Source organism: Theobroma cacao, chromosome 1 (genome assembly GCF_053813885.1).
Source record: "Theobroma cacao isolate CCN51 chromosome 1, ASM5381388v1, whole genome shotgun sequence".
Taxonomy (NCBI): domain Eukaryota; kingdom Viridiplantae; phylum Streptophyta; class Magnoliopsida; order Malvales; family Malvaceae; genus Theobroma; species Theobroma cacao.
Window position 1 is genome coordinate 1,117,288 of NC_142639.1, and position 25,764 is coordinate 1,143,051.

The 25,764-nt window shown below is 36.8% G+C and overlaps 5 protein-coding genes across 6 annotated transcripts; 3 read left to right on the top strand and 2 right to left on the bottom strand.

Annotated features, from left to right (window-relative positions):
• Window positions 1-2,159: 2,159 nt before the first annotated feature.
• ALDH3F1 (aldehyde dehydrogenase 3F1) lies at window positions 2,160-5,030 on the top strand. The gene is made up of 10 exons (XM_007046716.3): window positions 2,160-2,532; window positions 2,613-2,681; window positions 2,790-2,886; window positions 3,164-3,370; window positions 3,453-3,577; window positions 3,686-3,790; window positions 3,868-4,040; window positions 4,155-4,245; window positions 4,341-4,490; window positions 4,580-5,030. The coding sequence occupies exons 1-10, from the start codon at window positions 2,353-2,355 to the stop codon at window positions 4,817-4,819; spliced, it is 1,437 nt and encodes a 478-aa protein (XP_007046778.2). The 5' UTR covers window positions 2,160-2,352; the 3' UTR covers window positions 4,820-5,030.
• An 804-nt stretch (window positions 5,031-5,834) lies between these two features.
• On the top strand, window positions 5,835-6,412 carry LOC148764413 (oxidoreductase-like protein, amino-terminal protein). Its single transcript, XM_088802973.1, has one exon. It carries the CDS (start codon window positions 5,956-5,958, stop codon window positions 6,310-6,312), a length of 357 nt encoding a protein of 118 aa, XP_088659099.1. The 5' UTR covers window positions 5,835-5,955; the 3' UTR covers window positions 6,313-6,412.
• A 308-nt stretch (window positions 6,413-6,720) lies between these two features.
• On the top strand, window positions 6,721-8,141 carry LOC18610828 (Glutaredoxin family protein). Of its 2 annotated transcripts, none has more exons than XM_088802972.1 (4): window positions 6,721-7,106; window positions 7,359-7,432; window positions 7,532-7,606; window positions 7,716-8,141. In XM_088802972.1, the coding sequence occupies exons 1-4, from the start codon at window positions 6,943-6,945 to the stop codon at window positions 7,769-7,771; spliced, it is 369 nt and encodes a 122-aa protein (XP_088659098.1). In that variant the 5' UTR covers window positions 6,721-6,942; the 3' UTR covers window positions 7,772-8,141. The 2 variants fall into 2 exon arrangements, with proteins under 2 accessions (XP_088659098.1, XP_007046782.1); XM_007046720.3 differs by having other exon boundaries at window positions 6,742-7,106; window positions 7,532-7,630.
• Window positions 8,142-9,428: 1,287 nt separating this feature from the next.
• Window positions 9,429-12,945, bottom strand: LOC18610829 (S-adenosyl-L-methionine-dependent methyltransferases superfamily protein). The gene is made up of 7 exons (XM_007046721.3): window positions 11,575-12,945; window positions 11,348-11,497; window positions 10,703-11,084; window positions 10,450-10,624; window positions 10,027-10,299; window positions 9,750-9,944; window positions 9,429-9,645 (listed from the first exon to the last, which is right to left on the bottom strand). Exons 1-7 carry the CDS (start codon window positions 12,943-12,945, stop codon window positions 9,429-9,431), a joined length of 2,763 nt encoding a protein of 920 aa, XP_007046783.3.
• A 6,319-nt stretch (window positions 12,946-19,264) lies between these two features.
• Window positions 19,265-22,230, bottom strand: LOC18610831 (protein SHORT INTERNODES-like). The gene is made up of 2 exons (XM_018114444.2): window positions 20,647-22,230; window positions 19,265-20,004 (listed from the first exon to the last, which is right to left on the bottom strand). Exons 1-2 carry the CDS (start codon window positions 21,266-21,268, stop codon window positions 19,589-19,591), a joined length of 1,038 nt encoding a protein of 345 aa, XP_017969933.2. The 5' UTR covers window positions 21,269-22,230; the 3' UTR covers window positions 19,265-19,588.
• Window positions 22,231-25,764: the final 3,534 nt, after the last annotated feature.

Consider the following 25,764-nt stretch of genomic DNA (forward strand, 5'->3'; position numbering starts at 1 on the left):
CTTGTTTACCTTCTTCTATTAACTTGTGGGTTTTTCTCCTAGTGCATTCTTGATATTTCTCATCATCGACCAACTACAAAGATTAAAGAATGTACTAGTTAGTTGTAGGATACATAAGAAAAATGATTAATATTTGATGCATTGATAATATACAATTTTTGTATACGATCAAACTATCAAATTCTAACACCTCATTAATGAGGTATTATTTTGGGAAAAATAAAATGTTAATAAAAATTCCAAAATTGCATCTAGCTTTAATATTTATTTTTTATTTTTTAAAAAATAATATTCATTAATGAAGTATCAAGATTTAGTAGCCTAATATTATATAAAAGTTATAAACTGTCCTAGGGGTGCAATGGCATGGCCTACTTCTTCCCATTTTCCTCTCTTTAAATCCAATTCCCGAGGGCCAAATCAGATGGTTTGCGACCAATCAAGAGGATTTCGTTTTTCAGCTTTTAATCCTTGAACAAAATTTTTCTTAGTACTCACAAAGATTGCACCCATTCATGTCTTATAATAAACATTCTTCTTTATTAAATTTCCTACCAACAACATATATCAGTAAAAAGCAAAAATAAAATAAAATAGTTTAACAGATTTATATTCGTACATAAAATTTATAAATTAAATATTATTATCTCGGTCAAATTTTTATTTTTTATAATTTTAAATGATAATATATAAATGTTATATACTTACTATACATTAACCGTAATTTAATCGAATTTTGTTTGTTTTTCCTTTATTAGCTAAACGTGAGTAAATGCTTTACCTACCCAAGTAAAGATCAATTACAGCAGCCTTGTCAATGCTTTCCTCTGTTTCTTTCAATGGGTGTAGTCGTATATGAAACAGGCTGTTTGAAGGTAGCTAGGGCAGAAACTTTGGTCGTGGGCAATGAATTATCTTTATCAGGGATAAGTCAAATTGAGTCGGATTGATGATTTAAAAATGTTAAATGCGATTTGAATAAAATGATTTGATTCAATTAGTCTATTAAATTTAAAAAGTCTGATTCAATTGATTTATTTGATATTTTTATTTTAAAAATTTTGAATTGAATTAACTAAAATATTAAATTAATATTATATATTATTTTTAATTTTATATAAAATATATTTTGTTATTAATTTTCATTTCATTTTTTATAATTATGAATAAAGTTAATAAATTTTAATATTATAATTTATCAAAATAAAATAAAATTTTGATTCTTTTAGTCCAAAATCGAACCAATCAAATTAATTGGATAATTGATTCGATTGATTTTTTTTTATATTTGGTTGATTCTGATTGATTTTTTAAAAATATTTTGTCCATTTAATTCTTATGTATGATAGATCAAACCAATTGAATCGTCCAATGATTCAATCCTAATTTTTATTATATATAATATATATTAATACAAGGAATTAACTAATCTACTATAAAAAAAATTCTTCTTGTTTGAAATTGTAATTATTTTATTAATTTTGCGTCTATTTTTTAGTGTCAACACAATATACATGGGTATAGGACAAAAGTCCTGGTTGATTTGGAAACTCAAACTTCAAAGGAATGAAATATATATTTCTTTTCTTTCCAAATTGAATATATAGCACATAGATAAAAAATTTTAATTATTATTTAAATTTTAAAATATAAAAATTTGCATCTAATTTCAAATTTTTGTTAACATAATATAAGTATGAATTCGAGATTCATTTTTTTTTCAATTTAAATAGTGATTAATTAAGTTAATCATTTGCTTAAGGGGAAATTTAATTATACCTATAATGATTGACGAAAATTATCATATTTATTCATTATATTTATCGAATTTGTAAATAAAAATTCTAATTCTGCTTAGAATGATTTTCATTAAAAGTGAATAATTAATAAATTAGTAGTATAAAATTTCAATTATATATAATTTTGAAATATTGTCTTTCAATTAATAGACTTTCATTTATAAATAATTTATTTTAAATTTTAAAAAATATTTGTACTATATATATAAATTATTATTTAAATATTAATAAAACAATAAATATTCACCGTGGCAAAAAAAATTAGTATTTTGACAATGAAAATATTACTGAATTAGTTAAACACAGGGCCAATTCCACAGGTTGGGTGCCAGCATTTCTTCAATGCGGTAACACCAGAGTTTGCGAGTTGTCCATGAGGACTGTTTAGTCCCAAAAAAGGGGAGCAGACGGAAAAAGCCATCTGTCCTAGAGTTTAGGTGGCTGAAGTATTAAATTATCAATCAGCAATAACTATGAGCAGGGTCAAGAAGGGAAGGGGCAAGTTGCTTTTAAAAGTTTCATACCAGAGAAGCAAAGTGAAGGTATATCAGCAATGGAAGGAAGCATAGCAGGGTTAAGGGAAACCTTCAAAAGTGGAAGAACTAGAAGTGTGGCGTGGAGGAAGAACCAGCTCAAGGCTGTGATTGACCTGATAAATGAAAACGAGCAGACCATTTATAAGGTACTCCATCAGGATCTTGGAAAGGATCCAGCTGAATCATACAGAGATGAGGTGAGTGCATATGTATATATGGATTTATCAGCTAATTTCGTTCAATCCAAGTTGCGTTTGATTGCTAATTTTCATTGCAGATGGGAGTTATACTGAAATCAGCCAACTATGCTTTGAGCTGTCTGGACAAGTGGGTGGCACCCAAGAAGGTTTTCTGCTCTCTGATCTCTTTCTTTTTCCCTACGTTTAATTTCTCCTGGAAGTGGCTGGAACCATGCCAATACTTTGCCTTTTTCTTTTTGTTTGTTTCGGTCCAGGCTGAGTTGCCATTGGTTTTCTTTCCTGCAAAAGGGGAGGTGCTGCCTGAACCAGTTGGCGTAGTTCTCATATTCTCGTCTTGGAACTTCCCCATCAGTGAGTTCAGCCAAAACCTGAGAAGCCTGTTTTAATTCTGAATTCTGTATCCTGATGTTGCACCCTGCGGAAGATGGAATATCTATAGTATTGAGATCAATTTGCTCTTCTTCCTAAATCGACGAATCCTGCAAGCAGCCCAGGAAACATCAATTAATTGCACTTTAGTTCAGTTAGATCTAGCTTATGCTTGTCTCTTCCCAGTTTCCACTCGAAACCAAGGATCTCTAAACTGATGGAAATGCCTAAATATTCTCATATGTTGTTCTTGATGCAGCGTTGGCATTGGACCCATTGATCGGAGCAATCTCTGCAGGAAACGCAGTGGTGCTAAAACCTTCAGAACTGGCCCCGGATTGCTCGTCTTTTTTCATTGAAACTATTCCTCTTTATTTGGACAACAAAGCCGTTAAGGTGATCGGCGGTGGAGCAGATGTTGGTGAAAGACTGCTTGAGCTGAAATGGGACAAGATATTCTTCACTGGTAACCTTACTTGCATAAATGTATTTCTTTTATGGATGATTTGAATCTCAGATAACATCTGCTTTTTATCAATTGTCTTCAGGGAGTCCACAAGTGGGCCGATTGGTTATGACTGCAGCTGCCAGGCATCTGACGCCAGTTACTTTAGAACTTGGTGGAAAGTGCCCTGCTGTTGTAGACGCCTTCTCCAGCCATTCAAAAACAAAGGTTCTTTTGTCTGATTACAAGAATTAATGCTTTGAACAAATGTTAATGTCTATTCAGAGGGAAAATGGTTCGACGTTCTAAATTTGCTTCTGTCACTCTGGTGTCAAGGTGATTGCTAAAAGAATCGCAGGGGGGAAGTGGGGGCTCTGCAGCGGACAAGCTTGCATCGCTGTAGATTACTTGCTTGTGGAAGAGAAATTTGCCTCTACTCTGGTATTCACCATCAAAATTTTGATGGAAAATGGGATTCGAATGTCGATTTGAATTCATAGATTTTTCGTCTGTTTCAGATTGAGCTATTAAAGAAGAACATCAAGAGATTCTTTGGTGGAAACCTTGGAGACTTGAAATGCGTCTCCAGAATTGTGAACAAGCATCACTTTGAAAGAATCTATCATCTTTTAAAAGATCCCCATGTTGCGTCCTCAATTGTTCATGGAGGTTCCGTTGATGAAGAAAGACTGTAATTTCTCTGCATCTTTGAATTTCCAAGGCATTTATTTATTTATTTATCTTTTTCATGTTCATAGACAAGGCTTCATGCGGATCTTTGATTCATCAATGAACTAATTAACAGGGTTATTGAGCCAACAATCTTGTTAGATCCCCCACTTGATTCTGAGATCATGACTGAAGAAATCTTTGGTCCATTGCTTCCCATAATCACAGTGAGAGATTCTCAACCCTGTTTTATTGTTTCTTCCTGCAAACTATCTGTTTTGTTCAGGAAAAATCCTGAAAAACAGTTGCCATTCTTGTATAGCTGAAGAACATTGAAGAAAGCATCGACTTCATCAACTCTAGGCCTAAGCCTCTTGTTATATATGCTTTCACTGAGGATGGAACCTTCAAGAAACGAATTCTATCAGAAACATCCTCAGGAACTGTAACATTCAACGATGTCATGGTTCAAGTATTGCTCTGCTTCTCCTCAAACTTCTCTTACATATTCATCATGCAGATAAATTGAAGCTTGTTCAATGTGTTAAAAATGTTTTGCAGTTTGTATGTGATTCGCTACCATTTGGAGGAGCTGGCCAAAGTGGCTTCGGAAGGTACCATGGGAAGTATTCTTTTGATACTTTCAGCCATGAAAAAGCTGTACTGCACAGAGCCTTCTTTCCTGAATTGGAACCAAGATATCCTCCATGGAATGATTTCAAGCTCCGGTTCATCAAATTAGCTTACAGGTTCGACTACTTCGGACTAATCCTCCTCCTACTAGGGTTGAAAAAGCCATAGTTGAAAATAACAGTTCCCGGGCCTGCTCTGTTGCCTATATCCTTTATTAATCAAGTATGGTAGAAGGATTCAATAATGCCTGTTTGCATGAATGTGAAATGTTTGGTTCTTGTCAGATCTTCCTGAACCACAAACAGGACAGGTTTTGTTGTTATATTGGAACCAAACCTGAGCATATTTCAATTAAGTTTCAACCCACACCTTATCTCAAGCATGTGGCCTGGGAATCCATTGGGCAATTACTTTTTACAGTGAGATTAAATGCAAATATCAAACTAAATTAATTACCTAACCTAACCTAACCTACATCTGCCTTTTAAGTTTCAAGGACGATTTCTGGCTGCGTGTTGTTTGAAATTCAGATAGTAGCAGTAGCATCATAGTACATGCCTATCAATTCTAATTATTAAAAGTCTTCTTCCCATCATGATAGGGAACTGTTAACCTTATCTTCTTGACATTAAATGAAAAAATGTTTTTTTTAAATAATAATCTAACTAACTTTAATCCTTATCTATATGCATCTGAATTTCGTTACGGATTTTGCTATCTGTATTTCCTTAATAATTTTATTAACGAATGCCCTAATGACACTCTTTAAAATTATTGTGTTAGGGTCCGGCTAACACATGGTTAAACACTTATTAAATTCATACAACAACATTGTAGTATTCGCATATCAATTTTAATAATCCAAAGTCTACAAATTCTTTTCTATTCTTTTCAATTTTACATTATTTAGGAAAATATTAATCCGTGCTTTCTTATATTAAATGAAAAAAATATTTTAATTGTTATCATATTAGGTCGGATTGACTGTGCCTACTATCTCAATAAGATTAATTATTATTTTATTTTTTAAAAATATTTTTTGATTTAATACAGAGTCCAATAACCCAAAAAACACTATCTAAACCAATAAACCGCTGCCACCTGTAACCTTAGCCATCTGGCAAGGGGTAGGAGAAATAGAAACGTTTAAATGTTCCTCTCGCGGTTCTTGACAGTCAATACAGAATAAATTCGAAGCTGTCCCACGCCCAAAAAAGCTGGCGTCGCTCCTTCCGCGAACCCCTACAGACCAATCACGGCTGACCAAATTCAATAACTCCCGAACCCATGTGGGCTCGCCGCCCATGAGACACCCGACTCCGACCCTTCGATTTGTCTCCTCCAATATAATCACCATCAACAGCCACATAACTCAAGATCCACGCCGGCTCCTTCTCGTCAGCGGCTGCTTTCAATCAAAATCCATGGCCACCGAGAACGGTTTATCGAAAGCGTCGTTGGCGATAGAGGACACCGGCGACGATAAGAAAAAAGGAGACGAAGAAGAATTAGCGAAGAAATTGCCGCCTCCGCCGGAGAAGCCCGAGCCTGGGGATTGTTGCGGGAGTGGATGCGTGCGGTGCGTTTGGGATGTGTACTATGAGGAGCTCGAGGTTTACAATAAGCTTCGCGAATCGGATTCCAAGGCGCCCAAATCTTAAGTCATCTTAAATTTTTATTTTTATTTTTATTTTGTTGTTGTTTTAATTTGGTGAAAAATTCATGGCAAACAGAAGAAGAAAATTATTATTTGTTCTCGAATTTCTTGAAATTATTTTATTAATATAAAATCATTAAATGTAGGACTACTTTTTAGCACAAAATTAATATCGATTTCAATCATCGAAAAAAGTATTACCCAAATCAATTTCATTTTAAATATTGGATTTTTAACTCCATAAAATTTGACTTATACATATCAATAATCGAAAAATATAAATATATGCACGCCATTCTTTTTCCGTTTTTGAAATAAATCACTTTTAAATAATAATTATTACAAATTGACCCGTTCTCCGATAAAAGAGTATTTCGATACATACGAATACGAGTTTTCTAATCGGACTTGTACATGGATATCGTTCCTTTTTGGGTCAAAAAACTCCAAGCCTGCTAAGCCCAATGGGCTAACTATAGCCTCAAATTGGCTGGGCCTTGGCCCATAAAACATAGATGAAACGGTCAAACTCAAGCTCGTCGACTATCAACTGATCAGAAACCTCGCGATCAATCGGTTCCGAGTTACAAGCTCCGAATCCAAGACTTCCGTCGGAAGAAGAACGTGGGAAAGGATGACGCGGTCGAGGTTTATCCTGACGATATTTGGGACGGTCGTGGTGTTGCTGTTAGCCGGAAATGCTCTAAGGCAAGCTAAAGCCAACAATTCAGCTTCCGCCTTTGTCCAAAACACCATCTTCTCTCACAAGATCGTCATTTTCTCCAAGTCCTATTGCCCGTAAGTTGTTTTTATTTTTTCCTCTTTTCCTTCTTTCACATTTCCGGTTTTATTTGGACCATTTCATATTCATAATTTAGAATCAGGGCATCGTGTTTATCGATTGTAATTAATCTTATGCCGCTTTAAACCCCATTTTTCTTGTTGGGTATGTCTTCAAAAGTAGAATTGAAACTTGAACTCTTTTGGTATTTTGTGTATTGGATTCTACGATGGGTTGGTCTCAATTCTGTTGCTTTGCCCTGTTCTTAGGTATTGCTTTCGTGCCAAGCGCATATTCAGTGAGCTAAGTGAGAAACCTTATGTTGTAGAGCTTGATCTCCGAGGTATCTATGCGTTATCTGCTTCTGCTGAGTTTTTCCGGTGAATACGTACGAAAAGAGCGATTCTAAATGACGCTTTGACTTGTTGAATTTTTGTTTTAGATGATGGAGGTAAAATCCAGTATGTCCTTCTGGATTTGGTCGGTCGAAGCACTGTCCCACAAGTGTTTGTGAAAGGCAAGCATATTGGAGGCTCTGATGGTTAGCTACATAGCTTTCATAACTTTTGGTTTTCCATTAATTCGAGTTCATTTTCCTCATTTATTTGTTTGTGACTACTTTGTAGATCTCAAGGATGCAGTCCACAGTGGTAAATTGCAAAAGCTTCTAGCTGCAAGTTAATGAGCTAACAGATAAAAGAGGAATTCTGCGTGCGGATTAGAGAATCATCTTAGGGTTGTGAATTAAGTAAGTTCACCGCAAGATTATATTGAATGCTCCAGGATACTGGCACTCCTTGTTGATGTTAGTCTTGATTCTCTTCATCCTTATGGAAGATGTGGTTCAAGTCTTAAGTTCGTTGTAGATGCAGTTTGGGAGAGGGAGCAATGATTTAGTTTAGTTTTCACTAGAATCTATACTTTGTTTAGTTTAGTTTTCACTAAAACCTATACTTTGTCAATGGATCTATCGGCAATTTTGTGTTTCTCCATATGGTAAATATAACTGTTCTTTCTTCTGAAATGAATTCGAAACAAGTGAAATGTGAACATGATTTTCCATGTAATTTTCAAAGAAAATGTCTTAATTATTCATTGAAGATGTAATTTGAGGACTGCAACCAGTGTGGTTGGCATTGGTATGCATTGACAGATAAAAAGAAGTCACCAAAAGTATGGTGTCCAGAGTCCTTTTCATGCATGCTGTTTCTTGTCAAAATTGGTTGTTAGGAGAAGGTTATGATATATAACAAGTCTAGCTTATGCTATTGTCTGTGCACAATCATCCATGTTTTTCACTAAGCAAGGGTCTACCTTGGATAGAGCAATCTCGAGCTTCAAGATACCTGCTTCTTCACTTCAATGCTTCATCAGTCTTACCATCATTCTCTTCATTCCTCTCTAAGATCGTGCCTTTGCTCCTATTGATACTATAACACAAAAACCCTCTGGTATCTGCAGAGAATTGGAAGTGGTATGTTTTTATCAGCTATGTCCATGAAAGTAGTTGATCTAGTTTAAATGAAAAAGCAAAAATCTTCTCAAGAGTATGGCCTGGTGGATTTGCCAAATGCTATGGTTCCGATGACTGTGTGGTAGCTGCTTCCTTGACATATCTCGTTTGGTGTCTCAGATGTTTTCACCACGGTTGGTCTGCAAGAATTCTTCTATGATCAAGTTCCAAATGAGTTGACGAGCACTGGTCTGTCTCGTTACCTAATCTTCAGAGCAGGCAACTTTCTTATCCCTGTTATAGACAAATCAAGTGGTAATAAGGGTAGAAAAAACTGGTTTGCTGATAATCTTCATCAAGTACATCTTGATTACTTTTACTGGCTGTTTGCTTGGTTGAATGTCTGCCTACATGACCTTATGACACATTGTGTTAGGATCAGTATTGATTCATTGTAAATTTGTTATTAAGTTCATATTATAATTATTCATAAAGCTAATGCCAACAGAAATGTTGTCTACTTGTATATATTTTTGGTTATATTTCTTCTGGTTTCTCGATTTTTCCTAATCTCTCTTCGTGTTTTCCCCAATCATTCTTTCATGATTCTCCCTCTTTAGTTGTTTATTTATTTTTGTTTAACTTAAGATTAGTCTAAACAAAATTTAAAAAAAAAACCTTTAAAAAATACCAAAAATAAAAAAATACATAGTGGCACGAAGAACAAATCATGTATTCATAAAAGTATAATCGTCACGAAATAAATCTCTTAAAAAGGAATTACCCTTAATTTAAGAAAAAATAAAAAAAAATACCAAGTTTCAAGTTCATGTATGCTTCATTGTTTTACATCCCTTAAAACAACAATAGCAGAAAGGTTTTCTTTCTAGGAGGAAGCTTGATATGTTGTTGGTCGCCAATCACCTTTCTGAGCGCTGAGTATTCCTTCATCATCTTTGGAGAAAGTCAGATGAACCTCCCAATGCAGAGACTTCAACAAGTTCTCCACTTCCCCGATAGCTTTTGATTCATCACGAACAATCAGTTTTCCTCCTGGTCTGACAATTCGATCAACCTCTGCCATCACCGGTTCAAGTTTGCACCTTGTGAACGCCGGGGAAATGAACCGATTAGCAAACTTTTTCAATTGCAGGTGGAATTGAATGAAAGAAAAGAAAGAAGGGAATATCGTGCTACAGTTTCTAACCTCTTTTTCAGCTTGGAGAACAGATGATCAGCGTGCAGGAGATCATACGATCGAGGGTAGGTGCTGAAGGACTCGCACCAGTCATGGTATATTCCAAAAAGACCACGTTCATAGATTATTGGAAGTGTGTCCGGAGAATCGAAGTTCACCACGTTCAGCACCCACACTTGAATGTCCTTCAGGGCTGCTGCAAACCTGCACGCATCCAAGGTGTAACTTTCCATCTTTAGTGCACTGATTTCTAATACGAGAAAGAGAAGTGATGAACGACCATTACCCTCCATAAACAGCTCTCATGTCCATCACATTTCTAACATTAGACCAACTGATTCCCAATCCGCTCATATACAACTTGCTCACTACTCGTGTCCAATGTTCATAATCTCTAGCAAAATCTTGGGGAGCTGGTTTCCCGTAAATCCCCATCTGGGAGCTGTTCAACCAGTAGGGAATGTTTTGTAGCCGAGCAGGCCAATCTGCTGGCCATCGTGCCCCTCGTTCAGCCTGATTTACTGGCACGCGATGCATGCATGCCTGCAGGGGTACGTGCCTGAAACAAAACAAGCAAGAATGAATCTATCACCTTAACGTGAAGCATTTCGTTATAGTACTTGAGCCGAAGAGATAGCTTCATGAGCTGCAGTTGACCCTTGACCTGACAGAATCGAGCATAACATCGAGAGTATGTAAAGAAACCTACCAGATAGCATTTGCATCATCACTATTTTCACACATTGGAGGACTATTCTCCTTCCTTTTGTCATAGCATTCATTTGAGGTAGGTTTGCGGTAGATGGCAGCACCAATGGAATTCAATTGATCCTTCTTAATGGTCACAAGCTCCCAACACATGCATTCTGTCAGGGCCGACATGGCTGCAAAATTAACTACATGTCAGCTCAAAGAAAACCTAAAAAACTCTGTTTGAATTGAATGTAATTTTCCGTGTTCACCGTTCCATATTTCCACATCCTCCTCAAGATTCTGGTAGACAGGGGTAGCTGACCAGACAAAGTACCCTCCAGGTCTCAGAACACGGTTCAGTTCTAGCAGAAGCAGACCACCTTCTGCGTGCCACGGCACTCTACAACGTGCACAGTGCACTACATCGAAGACCCTGGAAGGAAATGGTAGCCGCTGAGAACCCATCACGGCGGATATTGCAGGAATTCCTCTTTCAAGGGCGAATTGAACTTGAGCTTCATGCTCATCTTTAGGCGCGAAAGACATTGTCAGAACATCTCTATCGAAAAGAAAACCTCCAAAGCTGGCAACACCACATCCAACATCCAAGATCACCCTGGTGTGCTTACCCCATTTAATGTCCGGTACTGACTGCAACCAATGACAAACGTAATCTTCATTCTCAGCGTATAATATGATAATCTCCCATTCTTGTCATCTTACTTACTTTTCTGAGTCTCACTATCAATCTCAGGATAAGAAAGTAAGTGTATAGAATTTAAAATATAATAATTACAGATTCATATGCAAAAAGAGAACATCTTCATTGTAATTTTGTGAGTGAAAATAAGAAATTTATACGTAGTTCAAGCAGGATCAAAGTCAATACATACATGGGACTGTCTCAGAATTACCTGCTCGACAAAGTCAATGTAGTGGCGGGCCCCATGTATGAATTGGGTCCCTCCGCCAGGGAAAGTCAAGAACTCACCGCTCACTTTAACCCAGTTCTGATGCCCTTTCACCTGAGCCAACTTCGTGTGTGGTACATTATGGTACCATATCTGCAAGACCACAGGAAAACAAAGTTACAATCTCGCAAAAAGATCATAACAATCAGATGGGTTTATTCAATCTTGACCTTATCTCGGCTTTGGGGCCACGGGATGGACCTTTTGTATCCCTCCGGAAGTGGGACCAAACACGTGGGTGCCTCCTCAGGGCAATGCCTCTCCCGATGTTCAAAGTGCTTAGTACTATGTAATTTCTTCAATGCTTTCTCGTTGTCCAAACATGGTATGTAATCAGGACCGGCAGTGACGTTACATAACTGCCATGTGTAACCATAGATACTCTCTTTACCGTTTGATTCGTCCTTCCGTCTCTCTTTCTCGTTCTCTGATTGAGTCTTCTGCGTCTTCCAGGACTTCTTCGACTCAGACGACTCTTTTGGAATGGAACTTCCTAACGACTCTCCCGAGTTTGAGTCGTTCGAAATTTCTTCCTTTGGGGTGTCCTGTTGTTGAGTTTCCTGATTCTGAGCTTCACTTTGGGTTTCTTTCTCTGTTGTCTCCTGGTTGCTTGCTGGCTTCAGTATATTGAACGCATCGGTTTGAGTCGCGTTTAGTATTTCTTTTTGTTTGTCCTTGGTTTCGTCACTAAAAGTGGTTTGTGCAATCTCTTGCGTTTGTAGCTCTTGTTGCTCTTGACTTTGCTGTTTGTTTCCCTTTTGTTCTTCTTCTAACTCCGTCGTGTCATTCTTTTCTTTCTCTTGATCATCTTCCTTCGATTTCTCGTTTGTTGTTTCTTGCGTTTCTTCATGGCTTTCAACCTCTTGTATCTTTTGCTTGTCTTCACGTTGCTGTTGATCTTCCGACTCTTGATTATACTGCCACTCTTTCGATTTCTCATTTCCTTGTTGCTGTTCCGCACTTTGACTTTGATCTTCTTCTGAATCCGGATTGTTGTTTGCCTCCGGATTCCTGTTGGTTTCCTCATTTCCCGTTTCCCTATTGTCTTCTAACTCCTTCTGGCTGTTTTCCTCAGGTTGTTGGTTTTGAGTCAATACACTTTCCTCTGATATCTGAGTTTCACTCTGCTTCTCCTGCTCTTCAGTTGATTCTTTGCCCTGTAAACCATGTGGATCCTCCTCAACTGCTCCACCTTCTGTTCCTTTATCCTCAGACTCGCTTCCTTTATCCTCCTCGGACTTACCCTCATCAGGTTTGATGGCGTCATCAGGGAGTTGCCCTGGATTATCTTCAAAGACAGCTTTGTCTTTATCATCATTATTTTTGGTGATTTGTTCTTCATTTGAAGAAGGAAACGTACTGTCGGCATTGTTGTCAGCGGCGGTGCGTGTGGTGGTTGTTTGTGGAGGTGCAACGGAGTTGGAAGTGAGCATCCATACCCCAAAAACGCATAAGGTTACAAAGACTACGGTGGTTATAGTCGATGCATATGAAACCGACGATGAACGCTTGTTGCTACGAGACTTTCCCCCTATTGCCATTTTGATTTAACTCTTTAGAAGTGAGAGTGGACACGGGAGAAGAGATATGCTTTAGGAGGCGTGGTTTTGGTAAGAAATGGAGATCAAAAACATTGAGAAGATTAAGCTTAGTTTGTGGATGGAAACGCAAGAGAAAGCAGAAACTGTAAAGAGAGAAGAAACATTCCAATTTTCCAAGTATGAATGTCTCAAGATCCGAAGGAGTTGGAGAAGGGAATTCGTTGGACAGCTTTGTTTTCTCATTTCTGTCTTTTACTTTTACTCTTTTTTTTTTTTCCTATTCCTGATGAACCAGATGAATTTACTCATCAAGGCCTTGGACCCTGGAAGACTATTTTCATTATGGCCCAAGCATAACCCAAGGCTTGATGGGAGAGACTAGAGACCCTCACAAAAGACCTACTCCTTCAGCAAAATGAAAGTGGTAGCCCAAGCTTTCTCCATCACAAAAACAAAGGTCTGTGCACTTTCTGTCTGATGCAGGTTGAATTATGAGATCATCAGATCAATCATCCATAGATTTTATGCAAAGATATCTCAGCAAAATCTTTGGATGTGACATGGAATGAAGATGAGATCATTATTAAATTATTAATGCAATTCCACTTTCTTTTGTATGATTTAGTGGGTTTCAGTTGGACAAAGTGAAGGCATATCCCATTAAGCTTTGTCAGCTCCCAACATGGACCAGAATGCAGGGCACTTTATGGACCCTTTCTTTTTTTTCTTTTTTTGAGTTTGGACAAGTTGGGGAGATGAAGGGCAAAGACAGGGGGAGGAGAATGGAGCAAAAGGGTTGTAGATTTTTGGTCCAGAGAAGAGGCAACAGGATGCTATTTACAATGTCTGTCGTTTCCAAGACCCAGAGGCAGATTTTGGGGCAAAAGGGTTCTTTGGCCCTTTTTTAATTTGAAGCTTTACAGGTTCTGGAAAAAAGCATAAGCCAACATCCTCCATACCTGTTCTCTTATCATGCGAATAAACTCTGTTTGAAACCATATTTTTAGAGACAAAGTTGGGGGGTCCCTAAAGCAAAAGATGATCAGATACATCCACTTCGCCGCATTAAGATTCAGAATGTCCAAAACTTCTAGGTTGCCGGTCGCATCAAAAGCCTGTTGATTCAAATGGGGAACAAGGTTTGATTAGAAGTAAGCTAACATGCCAACATGGGAAACAGTTGATAGTTCAGATTTTCGGTCTGACAATTTTGAATCCTTAGGTTTTTTTCCCAAAAGAAAAAATGGGTACCAAGAAAACTGTTCTCCAACATCTTAGCTATGGACAAAGTTAGTTGGGTACCTCAATATCCATAGTCAAGGCTAATTAAAGGGATTCAAAACCAAAAGCACAGGGCCAAGTGAAAAATAGGTACTGAGTTTATGGAGCGATAAGGTGGCTATATTCACTGCTGAATACATAATACTATTTGGTTTTTTTAAGCCGTATTTATGGTTTTTGCAAACAGGGAAAACTCTTATTTTTATAGATGAATGTATCTTGCACCAATTTGCAGCATCGCAGCATTCCTTTTATTTAATTCCCTTTTTTCCCCTTAGTAGAAAGGACTGTCCCTATCCAATGCAAAGGCTCAACAAAGACTTGCCTCCTGCACCCTCACAAGCACAACAGGGCTTCTTTTCTTTTGGGGGGTTGGAACAGCAGGTTGAGCAAAGCAAGCTTTTGGAAGCAGAGCTGAGACACCCGCTAACAGAAAAGCCAGTTTGGGACCACACCAATTATGCCCACAAACACAAAAATTAACTGATACTGCTCCTGCAGCAAGATTTATCTCTCTGCACACTGGCTACTGGCCACACCCAAAGGTACTACGTACCCAGCAGATATGGACACATCCCCACAACACATCCCTACAGCCCCTTAATGCCGTGACAAATCCCAGTAGTCTTAAATGACTTTGGCTGTTCTTTGGGCTTTCAGTTTCAAGCAAAAACTGTTTGCTATGGTTAATCATTGATGTTCTTTCTCTTTCTTTCTCTGGGAGTTCCTTCACATAACATTTACTCCTTTTTTCAATCTTTAGAAAACTCCAAACCGTAGACTGCCAAAAGCCTTTTTCACTGCTGCATCATGGCTCTCAGTTCTATGCTTCGTTATTCTTATGTCTGTGGACTACAGTTTGCTGAGCAAAGTAGACGTCAGGACATGGCTTAAGTTGGGTCAAGCACGATTGGAACTTGGAGCCTGGTAAATTATATCAACCGGAAAGGTTGGAGCGCATGCAGACTTGTTGGCCATGGCGAAATCCAAAAGTTGGAGGTGGCCGGGTATCCTCTACCTCTCCTTGCTCGTGTTGTTCATGCATGTTTTTTCATTGTCTGAAAATTCCCAGACCATGTCTTGAGTAAACAGGGACATGGATTCTTTCTTTAGGGCTCGAAAACAATCACGACTATAAAAATAAAAATTGGGGTTGGTCCTGATGGTGAAATGCACCAGATGGTCTGATGGGTAAATATCAGCAGTAAGAGAAAGGAAGAGAATTTAGTTATTCCATATTCTTTCTTTCAGAGAATTGCTGACAGTTACGAATAACAAATAGAATGTCGATGGAGAATCCACCCCGAGTGAGAGTTTCCTGTGCAAAGAAAAATATTATTCCTCTTGGTGTCTCTCAACATGAGAATCCGAGAAAAGGCGAAAGTTTCTGAGCAAGGAAACCCTCAAAATGCCACTGAAGAACTCTCTGGCAAAGTAGCATAAATACTTTTTACGTTGGGAAAGGGGGACTGATGATTTTTTTTTTTCACATCTTAATGTTCTTTGGGGCTTCTATTTGTGAAGTCTTTTCAGGGATAGGGGACGTGATAGAACATCTGCCTGTGTTACTTAGTTTGATAGCAGTCGATTGTTGGGAAAATTCCCCTTTTAAATTAACACAACATGAGATAAGATGGGGAACATCAGATATAACCATTCAATCAAAAATCTTTCGCAAACCAGTTACCAAACAGGTCTGAATAAGTTTCTCCATTAGGTCAACAACATCAATAAAACCGTACCAAAGAATATTCTTTGTTTTCTGGATTGCAAAAGCTAGCCAGCTAGCTTGCACCACCTGAATTCAAGGAATGTTGGCTGTACAGATGAACCAATTGCAGGAAATCCAACAGTAAGATCACTGCTAGACCCAAGGATTTTATGAACTATGCACAGATGAAATATTTGTTGTCAAGTTAAGACACAGAGAATCAAAACACCAGAACTACCTGCCTTCCAAAATATTTAGATTCAAAGAATTCCTTGAATAGCCTACTGCAAGATTCTCATACCAACTAATTTACCAAAAAAAGAAGATTCATGTTCCTATAATCTGGTTTTCATTTGAAACTCAAAAGCATGCAAAGCGGTGTTACAGATATAGTTCCCTTCTTAGCAAGGAAATCCCGATTATGTCCACTTCAACACTAAACAGGAAGACCCTTATATGAAAAAAGAATTCTATTTTATACATAATTCCCAAAGAGAATCACATTTCAGTTGATCCATCAGTACTTATTTTCTTATAAACACAACAGACAGAGATGACATGATTGAATTCTTGATAATATTCTAATGTTGTAGCCCCCTTGTTCCCTCTGTTACATGCAGTCTCCATTAAATTTAGTCCCTTCATGACCCTACCTGCTCAAAAATGAGATATGTGGTCACTCAAAAACCAATTATTGGCTTTGCATTGCTCCCCAGCTACCTAGACAATTAATACCACAAAATTCCTACTAATTTACAAGAACTCCACTAGTTTCAATATTCATATCAATACAAATTGCAAATTTCGTACAGAAAACAATTGCATATGATGCATTAAAAGTATACATGTATACAGGCTGCAGGTAAATATATTGGTCCACTTTAGAACTTTCATTGATTTTTAAAAATAATACAACTACAATTTTTCCCTGCAATATTGATCCTATCAAAGCACTCCAAATCAAGTCAACTATACATGAGTTCTTTATCATAAAAAATAGTGAGTCTGTATGTTACACAGCCATAGCCAATAATTCGATTCAGAAAGGAAAAACAACCATTAGAGCTTCTTCAAACAACTTGATACCAAATATATTCTCCCTTTAAATATTAAGTGTCCTTATAAGTAGTTGGGACATGTCAGAGTACTACCAAGTAGAATTTTTGTTAGACATTCGATTAAGGGCTGTCAGGGAATAGAAACAAACACTTCCTGGTAATTGTCTTACTTAAGCAACAGACTGAAATTACAAAATGTTTTAGACATGCATGTTTAAAGCTTATTCTTTTTCCTAGATACTTATTTCCTGAAAATTTTAAGTTCTTTTTATCAATGTCAACTGAAACTAAATATCATGAGCAGAAGCCTGGTTTTTACATCTATATCTCATGAAATAACAAACATATTACTCGCAAATGCGCATGACTTGTATGCTTAATTTCTTTTACATGAAGAACAATGCATTTTCCTATTTCCATTGCAACAACTGTATAGCTCAATCATATGATCCTATGCTTCTTTTTATTATATTCTTGATGCTAGCTCTTATTTCCAACTTTTATAAGGAAAATTTTTACCTCAAACGAATTAGATATCTAACATAAAATAAATTTTAGAACAAAATAAAACTGATGAATAAAACTGATAAAGCAGTTTCTAATTTCACTTTAAACAAATTTGTATAAGGGTGAGTATGCCGATTATTTGCTTCAATGCTGACTTGCTTTGGAGATGACAGACCTCTCTTCTAAGAAAGTCCTAATCAAAGTCATATTAACTTTCCCTATTTTATCAAAATAATAATCATCATAATTGCTATTTTTATTATTATAATTATTTTTAAAAAGCTAACCCTTTTAGCTGGGAATCAGATCAACAAGACATATACTCTTGTTGGAACTTTTTTAGACCACCAACCACCATAGCATTACATCAAAATAAAATCTGGAAAAGCCAAGGAAATCCTTGCTTTCCCCTAATTCTGCAGTATCTTTATACAGCCTCAAAATAATCTCAAATTAACTAATATTTTGATCCATGCAGCTTTCTTATTGAGTTGTTAAATACCCTAATCCTTGTACTAAGAGCCTAACATGGCAGTTTTGACTGATCAGTATGTAATTTGTCAGGTAGAGAGCAAGTACATACATTTTGTCAGTTTCCCTTAATATAAAATCTGATCATAAATTTCTATTTTTAACCAGGTATGATGACTTCAAAGATTGTGATCAAGAAGTTTCCACTAGAGACACTATATTTAGCATAAGAAAGCAATAACCATAAAAAGGAAAACCAAAGGTGTAACAGCTTCTGCTTTATAATTAATCTTAATTAAGTTAAAACTATAGTTAAGATTTTAAAAAAGGGTTAGAGCTTCTGCTTTAAAAATTTGATCCAAAATTTAAGTTAAAATGCAGCTGGTAAGAGGGGTACATTGTGTCAGAAGTTGAGTAATTAGGGATGGAACAAAGAAAGAGAAAACACAGCAGCTGGCATTATGTGCTAACATTAATTGAAAAACATGCTATATGAGCATGTCCTAGACAGCATGTAAGAACAAAAACCCTTTCCAAAAAAAAATTAAAATTTACTCTTTTCTTTTTTGTGTCCTTGGGAAGTGAGAAGAGAACAACAGTACAGGACCGAAGAAAAGGTTGTTAGATTAAGGAAAAGCTTCAACATTTCCAAAATTTTTTTTATTCCTGACTCCCATTACCATTGGAGACAACAGTCTTTACAATAATAATGCAGAGATGAATCATGCTGTAACGTACGCAACCATCTTTCACCACACAATAATACGTTTCTTTTGCAGGAAGGGGCATTAAACAAAAGAGCAGATGATAAGAAATATTTCCCATTTTATCAACAAGGTCACCATCTGTGCATGTCTACTCTAAACAACAAAACGATGATCACATGAAAATGTATAAGGGAGAAGAGAGAGAGAAAGAGAGAGAGAGAGAGAGAGGGAGGAAGGGTGGGGAAGATTTTTAATGTTTCACCTTTTGAACTTGAATGCTCATGCATGGCTGGACCGCCCATACCGTGATAAGGAAAAAAGATGTGGTGTTTGTGGTTTGTCCAACCAAAGAAGAAACCCAATATTCGTCCCCCTTTGAAACCGGCAAACATACGGGTAAACAGAGAAAAAGCAGCTTCCAAGTTGAAAAACAACCAGGAAGCGTAATGGAAATTCAAAACCCCCCAGATGCTGATGATAATATATCTAGCAAGCAGCACTCGCCATGCTACATGCTGCGCACATTTTCGTACAAAAAAAACGACTTTACATTTCATTCAAGAAGCAGCAGAAGAGGAAGAAGATGCAGAAGAAGATGAAGAATTTATATTAATGATTTTGAAACAAAGCATTGAAATTTGAACAACAAAAAAAAAAGAAAAGAACAAACATCTCCCGCATTTCCCTCTCTCTCTTTTCTCTTGTTTTTTTTCCTTAACCCTTTCAACAACTCCCTACTTCAATGCTGGGTATCAAATGTTGTAGTACTTCATTAACATCAAATGTCAAGAAAGTTGACAAGATTAGAGAAAGAAAGCTAGAAACAAGAAAAACAAAAAAGAGGAAGAAGAAGAGACGTAGAAGAAAGAAGATGAAGACTCTGGTGTTTTTTTTTTTTTGTGTTTTTTTCAAGATCTTGGATGTGGGAAAAACTGCGTACCAGCCATGAAAGTGTTGAGTGGAGTTGGATATAGAGAGGAAGGATCTAAAAATGCGGCGGTCGATGAAGAAGAAGCAGCGGTTACTCTACCGCCACTGGCGTTAGCTGCAATGGTACCCGTGTTGGTGGCGGCTGTCGGGCCAGCAGTGATAAGATTCAGCGGTTGAACCCCGCCGCCAGAAGAACTCTCACCAGCTGCTGCCATGTTGTTGTAGCCACTTTCAGGGCCTTGATCGTAAAGAAGTCCCTTGAAAACATGCCCTCCAATGTTCACAGCCGTCTGATAAGCATACTGATCGTCAGCATCATCAATGCTACTCACTCTAACGCACCTGAACACCGCTGGAGAGTTCATTTCTGCCGGAAAATTCCCCAGTTCTAACCCTAAAAGAAGGAAACAAAACCAACAACAACAACGAAATCCAAATCCTTTATTAGATTGGATGTGGAAAACAAGATGAGTAAATGAACAAAAACAAAGGGCTTTCTTTTCTGTTGGTTACCTGGTTTTGCATTTAAAAGAAGAGGAAAAAGAAATGGGACAAGCAAAGCAAGCAACACATGGTTATACACAAATATCAACACGGGAGAGGGGGGAGACAGAGAGAAAAGATAGAGAGGACGGTTAGAAAGAGGAAAAAATAGTTTCTTCCCTGTCAAAATACTCGTCAGGATTACTAAATAACAGTATTTGCAAAAGGAAAAGATGAAAAGAAAAGCTGATGGGGGGTTTACTATGGAGGTCGATTTCATTACACGCAATCGATATGCCCTTTCTTTAACTTTTATTAGTAGTATTAGTAGTAGTATTATTTATTTTATTTATATTTTTCTTGGGTTTTTTTTTTCTCTATTTTGTTTTTCCTGGACACAAGTTTCTTATCTCTTTCTAGAAAAATTTTGCCTCTAAATTCTTGCAAAAACAGTCAATCTTAGGGACCGTGAATGTTTTCACTGAGAGGATACTATAAAGTAGTAGTATTAAAAGAAAGAAAACACACCCAAAAAATAAGAAATAAACTGTACCTGACGCGTTTGCGGGTAAACGAGTGCAGGCAAGGGAGGAAGATGTTGGATTCTCTCGCTGTCTTTTGGGATTCTCACCACGAAGCTGGAGTTGCTGTTGCTGTTGTTGCTGCTGCTGCAAAGCAACAAGTTGTTGTTGCCTTTCACGGCGCTTGGAAGCAGGAACCCAAGTACTTTTAACATGGGTTTGGCAATCTAATCCTCGGCTCTTACAACAAGTTCGACACCGCATGTGAGGGCAGTCTTTTTTAGCTTGGTTGCCACAATCTTGGCAACTCATGCCTACTCCTCCTGCCCCACTACTTCTCATCATCATAAAAGCCGATCTCGACGAGGAATCATCAGAGACGTTGATTGAGCTCCTGCTAGGTCCAACCCCTAACCCAGCTGCTGACGAATAAAGATCTTGTTGCTGTTGATGATGGTCTTGCGGGTTGTTGCTGCTGCTACTGTTGTGGCGTTGGAAAAGTTCTTGTTGTTGCCATAGTTCGAAACCCTTGTAGGAAATGTCCTCATTTTTGTACCAAAACCAGCTCTCAGGTGGGATTTCTGTTGGTGGATTGTTCTGTTGATCTTCCTGGCTGTTGCTTCCTCTTCCTCCTAGTGAGAAAATCCCAGCCATTGTTCCTCCTCTAAACCTCTCCCAAACCTCAATTGTAACTGACAATCCATATCAGAAACTCACTCCCTCTTTTGATTGTAGAACCCAATTTTTCCAAATGGGTACTCTTTCGAATTCTTATCCCTTCCTTGTGCTTCTTTTTTCCCCTCCCCAGCTATTGGCAATTCTCCTCCTTCCGTACGTGTTTACACCTATTATGCAGCTACACTCTCCCTCTGTCTAATAACAATCTTAACCCAAAAAAGCAAACACAAAAAACAAAAGTGAAGTCTTGAACTGAAAGTGAGTAGTTGCTGTTGATTACTCCTAGTATTTTTCGTGTTGTTTTTGTTTGGGTTGCTGCCCCCACTAATTGCTTCCCAAAAAAAAGAAGCTGGTTGGATTAAGAGGACAGACGTCAGGTTCAGTTGGAAGGAAAGGCAGCAGTTGTTTATAGTCTCTTCCTTCCCCGCCCCACCCTTCCTTTTTCTTTCCAATTCTCTCTTCCTTTCCAACTTATGTAAAATCTCTCCTCAGCAAAATCTTCTCCCACCGTCTCCTTTTTCCTTGACGAATTTCGTTTTGCTGGCTGCCTGTTGCCTCTGCCTGGCTTACTTACTTGTCGTTGCTGTCGTTGCAAAGGCATTTAAGACACAACACAAGAATTACAGCTCTCTTTTCTGCCAACGCCGCCATGCCTTTCTCTCTCTCTCTCTCTGTTCTGCTAACCCAATTTAAGTCTTCCCATAACCCATCTCTCTTTTCTCTGATTTCTTGCAGGGTTTTTTCTTTTCTTTCTGTTTTTCTCTTTCAGCCTCTAACTATGCTAAGCAGCAGCTCGCTCTCTCTCTCTCTCTCTCTCTGTCTTGTATCTGATGAACAGACCAACACCCCAAAAAAAGAAAATAATGGAAAAAAAGAGAAAGAGAAATGGTTAAACGAAATAAAAAAATAAAAATGAAGTTCCCTCCCCTCCCCTCCCCTTTTTTCTCTCTTTCTGTCTATAAACAGTTGATCTCTTTCTCTTTCATTTCACTAAAAACTGTCTCTCATCGTTAGGCTATGGAATGTCATCTCAAAAAAAACCAATCCAATCATCAACCGCCTCATTCCCATCCGACGGTCAACCCTTCGCCACGTGTCGTCCCACCAGCCTTTTTCCCGTAAAGCCCGCTACTTTTTCTTTTTTTTTTTTTTTTTTTTCCTTTGGGTGTCTCAATGTATTTTTGCCTCCGGATTAACAAAATGATTAAAAGTCCTTAAACTTTGATTTTTACGTGCGAAATTATATCCCCTCTCGTTCCCTTCCCCCCTCCCCTTATTCTCCACCTTTTCCTTAATTTATTATGTGCATAATTTGCAGCTGTAAAGCAAACTCTCGTCCACTGTTTTTCGGACATCTGTCTGCTCCAAGGTCATATCTGTAAATGTATTTTTTAAACGAGGCAGAGCATCCCATTTCCCAACCAAAAATAAATAAACTCCACTTCTATATATCTTTTTTTTTTTCCTATATTTTCAAGTTTTCGACAAAAGATAGGTTATTCATTTTATTCTGTAAAATAAATCAAACCTATATTTATTTATATTCATAAATAATAATTTTTTAATTTTAATAAAAAAATTTATGTGATATTAGGTGAGAAAGGTTGAAAAGGGTATGCAATAATTATTTGAATGCTAGTTGGTAAATTAAAACATGGGCAAATAGTTTATGAAGGTAGAGAGATTTGGGCAGTGAAAAAGAGGGGAAGCGTATTTTATCGAAATCTTAAAAGAATTAATCATGTCAGGTATAAATTGTGGTGTTAGAGGGGAACACAGCGCCACCCTGCCCTTGCCTTTCCACTTTTTTTTTTTTATTTTTATTTAAATAATTCTATCAATCCAAAATGACTCAATCTAAGTCTTTTTTTTTTTTTAAATAAATAAAAATTAATCAAACAAAAAGTTTTTGTAATTACGTGACTTTGGGACCATTATTTTAAATAATTAATTTATTTATTTTCTTAAATGATGTGCATTGATCTTTACTACGCGTGGGGGTTGACTAATACAGTAGAGGACATATATGTCATTTCTTAAATCATGCAACAAATAATAATAATAATAATTATATGAAGGAAGAATCAAAACGCTGAATTGAATTTCAACCAGAAAACAAAGGAAAATAAAAGGAATGATGATGACAAATACAGTGTCCGTACATTTTTTGTTTTTGCTGAAAATGAAAATTCCGACGAGACATTACTAACCTCAAAAATATAAATTGCCCAAGTGGAATAAAGAGGGCGTGCTCGCCACGCTCATTTGTTTGGGTAGGGGGCGAAAGGGATGAGAATTTTTAGTGCCATGCGGGTGGGAAGAGGGGGGGGGGGGGGGGGCATTTGGGTGGGGGACTCTCACCATCTTCGCTATCCACGTCATCAAGTGGGATTCATGTCATTGCTGATGTGGAAGTTCTTAAATATTAACACATATTTAAGTTATTTTAGTAAAATTATTTACCAGACACCTTGTGAAAATAATTAAAACAACACGGAAGGAATTTGATTTTAGTTTTTATTACTTATTTTTTGACAAGGTGATTACTAAAACTCAAATTTATGAAAATTGTTATCAAAAATTGTAAAATTCTTGGGTATGCTTCAATTAATCGAATATGATAAATGAAATGCATAAATAACAAATAGCTTTCATCAAATAAAAATTCAATTGTTATTGAAGATGAAAATTTTACATTATTTTCTTTATATACAAAACGAGGTTAATTATATAAATTTGAGTTCATAAAATTAAAAAAAAAAAAAACACATACACACGTTTGCATACACTTACATTATAAATATTTCAAATTTTGTTGTGAATAACAATGCAGATCTTTTAAGAATTTCACAAAAGTTAAAAACTCCGAGTAATTCATATTTGTAGTTAATTATAATAATTACAATTATTTGTCCTAAACCCTTTTTGGTGGTAATCCAAATCTCTTGTCTTTTCTTTTAGTTACTTAATTTTTTGTTTAAAAAAGGTTATAAACAAACATAATTTAAGCCAAGAATATTTGAGTTGTTATTTCCTTTTACAGGCCTAGAGCTAGTGAGTAATAGCAATAACTTTTCTTTTCAAGTTAGTATTGTTTTTACTACTCATGAGAAACAAAACAAAATGAAACAAAAATGGAAAGCTAAATCCAAAGACTTATAATTCTTTTCTTTTTTTGCTTAGAATTCTTTTTTTGCTTATAAGCAAAACAATAATTAAACATAAAATTCATAAACTTCCTAACTTGTGATTCTTGAACCTATCTTAATTCTCTTGAAAATTAACACCTTTTCTACATTTGTTCAATTATGTGACTGTAATAGTTTTACTATCCAAAATTTGCCTAAATCCGATTACAATGTATTTTAATATCAGTTAATTAAATTATGTAATATAATATATTTGATTATTGTTCATTATACAAACAGAAAAAAAAAACCAATTAAAAAGAAGAGAAAAAAAAAAGAATGAAATACTTAAATAGGAACTAGGTTAAAATTTAACATTTATATTTCCTACTATTTAAATTTTATCTAAACCCTGTCTATAAAATACTTTAATTTTACTTAATGAAATTGCATTATTCAAAAAATATTATTATAAAACATTTATTAGTATCTCTACTAAAAACACTAATTTAATGCTCATTGTTAAAGAGTTGTATGGTTAATTTTCCAATGACTTTTTCTTTGATTTCTTCACTGAAATGAAAAGAGAGAGCTGAGCGTGAGAACTGTCAACATTAAATGTGCATGGGAAGACGATGGTGACCTTGCTGTACGAACAAAGTTGGGGGGGCTGGGCTTTGGTTCTCGCCGTCTGCGGTTTTCCCCAGTGGTAGAACCCCACCAGTCACATGCCGCCGCGTCACCATTAGAGGGATGGCATTCATGTCAATTCACCCACGAACCTTCGCTGAAAAAGATCATTACTCTCCCAAGCTTCTGGCTGGATGGATCGAGGAGGCTGAAGAGCTTCCTCCCATTGCAATCCAACCCACCCAAAAACTAATAATTCTGCTAGAAACGGTCCACCCTGCCAAGAGCAAAAAACCCATCTGGCAATTTCATAACAAGAAGTATTGGTAAAGTCAGATGTAATTAACAATGGAGATGGAAGCCAACACAAAAAACATTAGATGGACCGATGACCCTCACGTCACCCTGCCCCCATCAGGATCAGGATTTCATTTTCCATGGCTGATCAGCTGCTAGTATAATAGTGATGGACTTCTTGTTTTCATCCTTCTGAGCACAGGCTGGTCCTGTTTAGCTTGGCCAGTTTTAACAGATGGAAAATCAATAAATCCAATCTTCATTCAATTCAACCGGCAGGTCCCTGCCCCTGGTCATGTTATGGCTGAAGAATGTCACATTACCCTCTGTTTTTTCAGTACATTTCAAATCTTTGGTTTACTACCTGAACTCATATCTCTTCATCACATCCTCTCGGACTGAAAACAGTTTTGAAGG

Excerpts from the sequence above, each read along its gene's own strand:
- LOC18610828 (XM_007046720.3), top strand. The coding sequence starts at position 6,943 with ATGACGCGGTCGAGGTTTATCCTGACGATATTTGGGACGGTCGTGGTG. Across the intron at positions 7,433-7,531 it reads TGTAGAGCTTGATCTCCGAG|ATGATGGAGGTAAAATCCAG; the intron begins GTATCTATGCGT and ends TTTTTGTTTTAG. Across the intron at positions 7,631-7,715 it reads GCATATTGGAGGCTCTGATG|ATCTCAAGGATGCAGTCCAC; the intron begins GTTAGCTACATA and ends ACTACTTTGTAG.
- LOC18610831 (XM_018114444.2), bottom strand. The coding sequence starts at position 21,268 with ATGGCTGGGATTTTCTCACTAGGAGGAAGAGGAAGCAACAGCCAGGAA. Across the intron at positions 20,005-20,646 it reads TTTACCCGCAAACGCGTCAG|GGTTAGAACTGGGGAATTTT; the intron begins GTACAGTTTATT and ends TCCTTCTTTTAG.
- LOC18610829 (XM_007046721.3), bottom strand. The coding sequence starts at position 12,945 with ATGGCAATAGGGGGAAAGTCTCGTAGCAACAAGCGTTCATCGTCGGTT. Across the intron at positions 10,625-10,702 it reads GGATGTGGAAATATGGAACG|CCATGTCGGCCCTGACAGAA; the intron begins GTGAACACGGAA and ends TTAATTTTGCAG. Across the intron at positions 9,646-9,749 it reads TTCTCCAAGCTGAAAAAGAG|GTGCAAACTTGAACCGGTGA; the intron begins GTTAGAAACTGT and ends GGCGTTCACAAG.
- ALDH3F1 (XM_007046716.3), top strand. The coding sequence starts at position 2,353 with ATGGAAGGAAGCATAGCAGGGTTAAGGGAAACCTTCAAAAGTGGAAGA. Across the intron at positions 4,041-4,154 it reads TCCGTTGATGAAGAAAGACT|GGTTATTGAGCCAACAATCT; the intron begins GTAATTTCTCTG and ends ACTAATTAACAG. Across the intron at positions 4,246-4,340 it reads CATTGCTTCCCATAATCACA|CTGAAGAACATTGAAGAAAG; the intron begins GTGAGAGATTCT and ends ATTCTTGTATAG.
- LOC148764413 (XM_088802973.1), top strand. The coding sequence starts at position 5,956 with ATGAGACACCCGACTCCGACCCTTCGATTTGTCTCCTCCAATATAATC.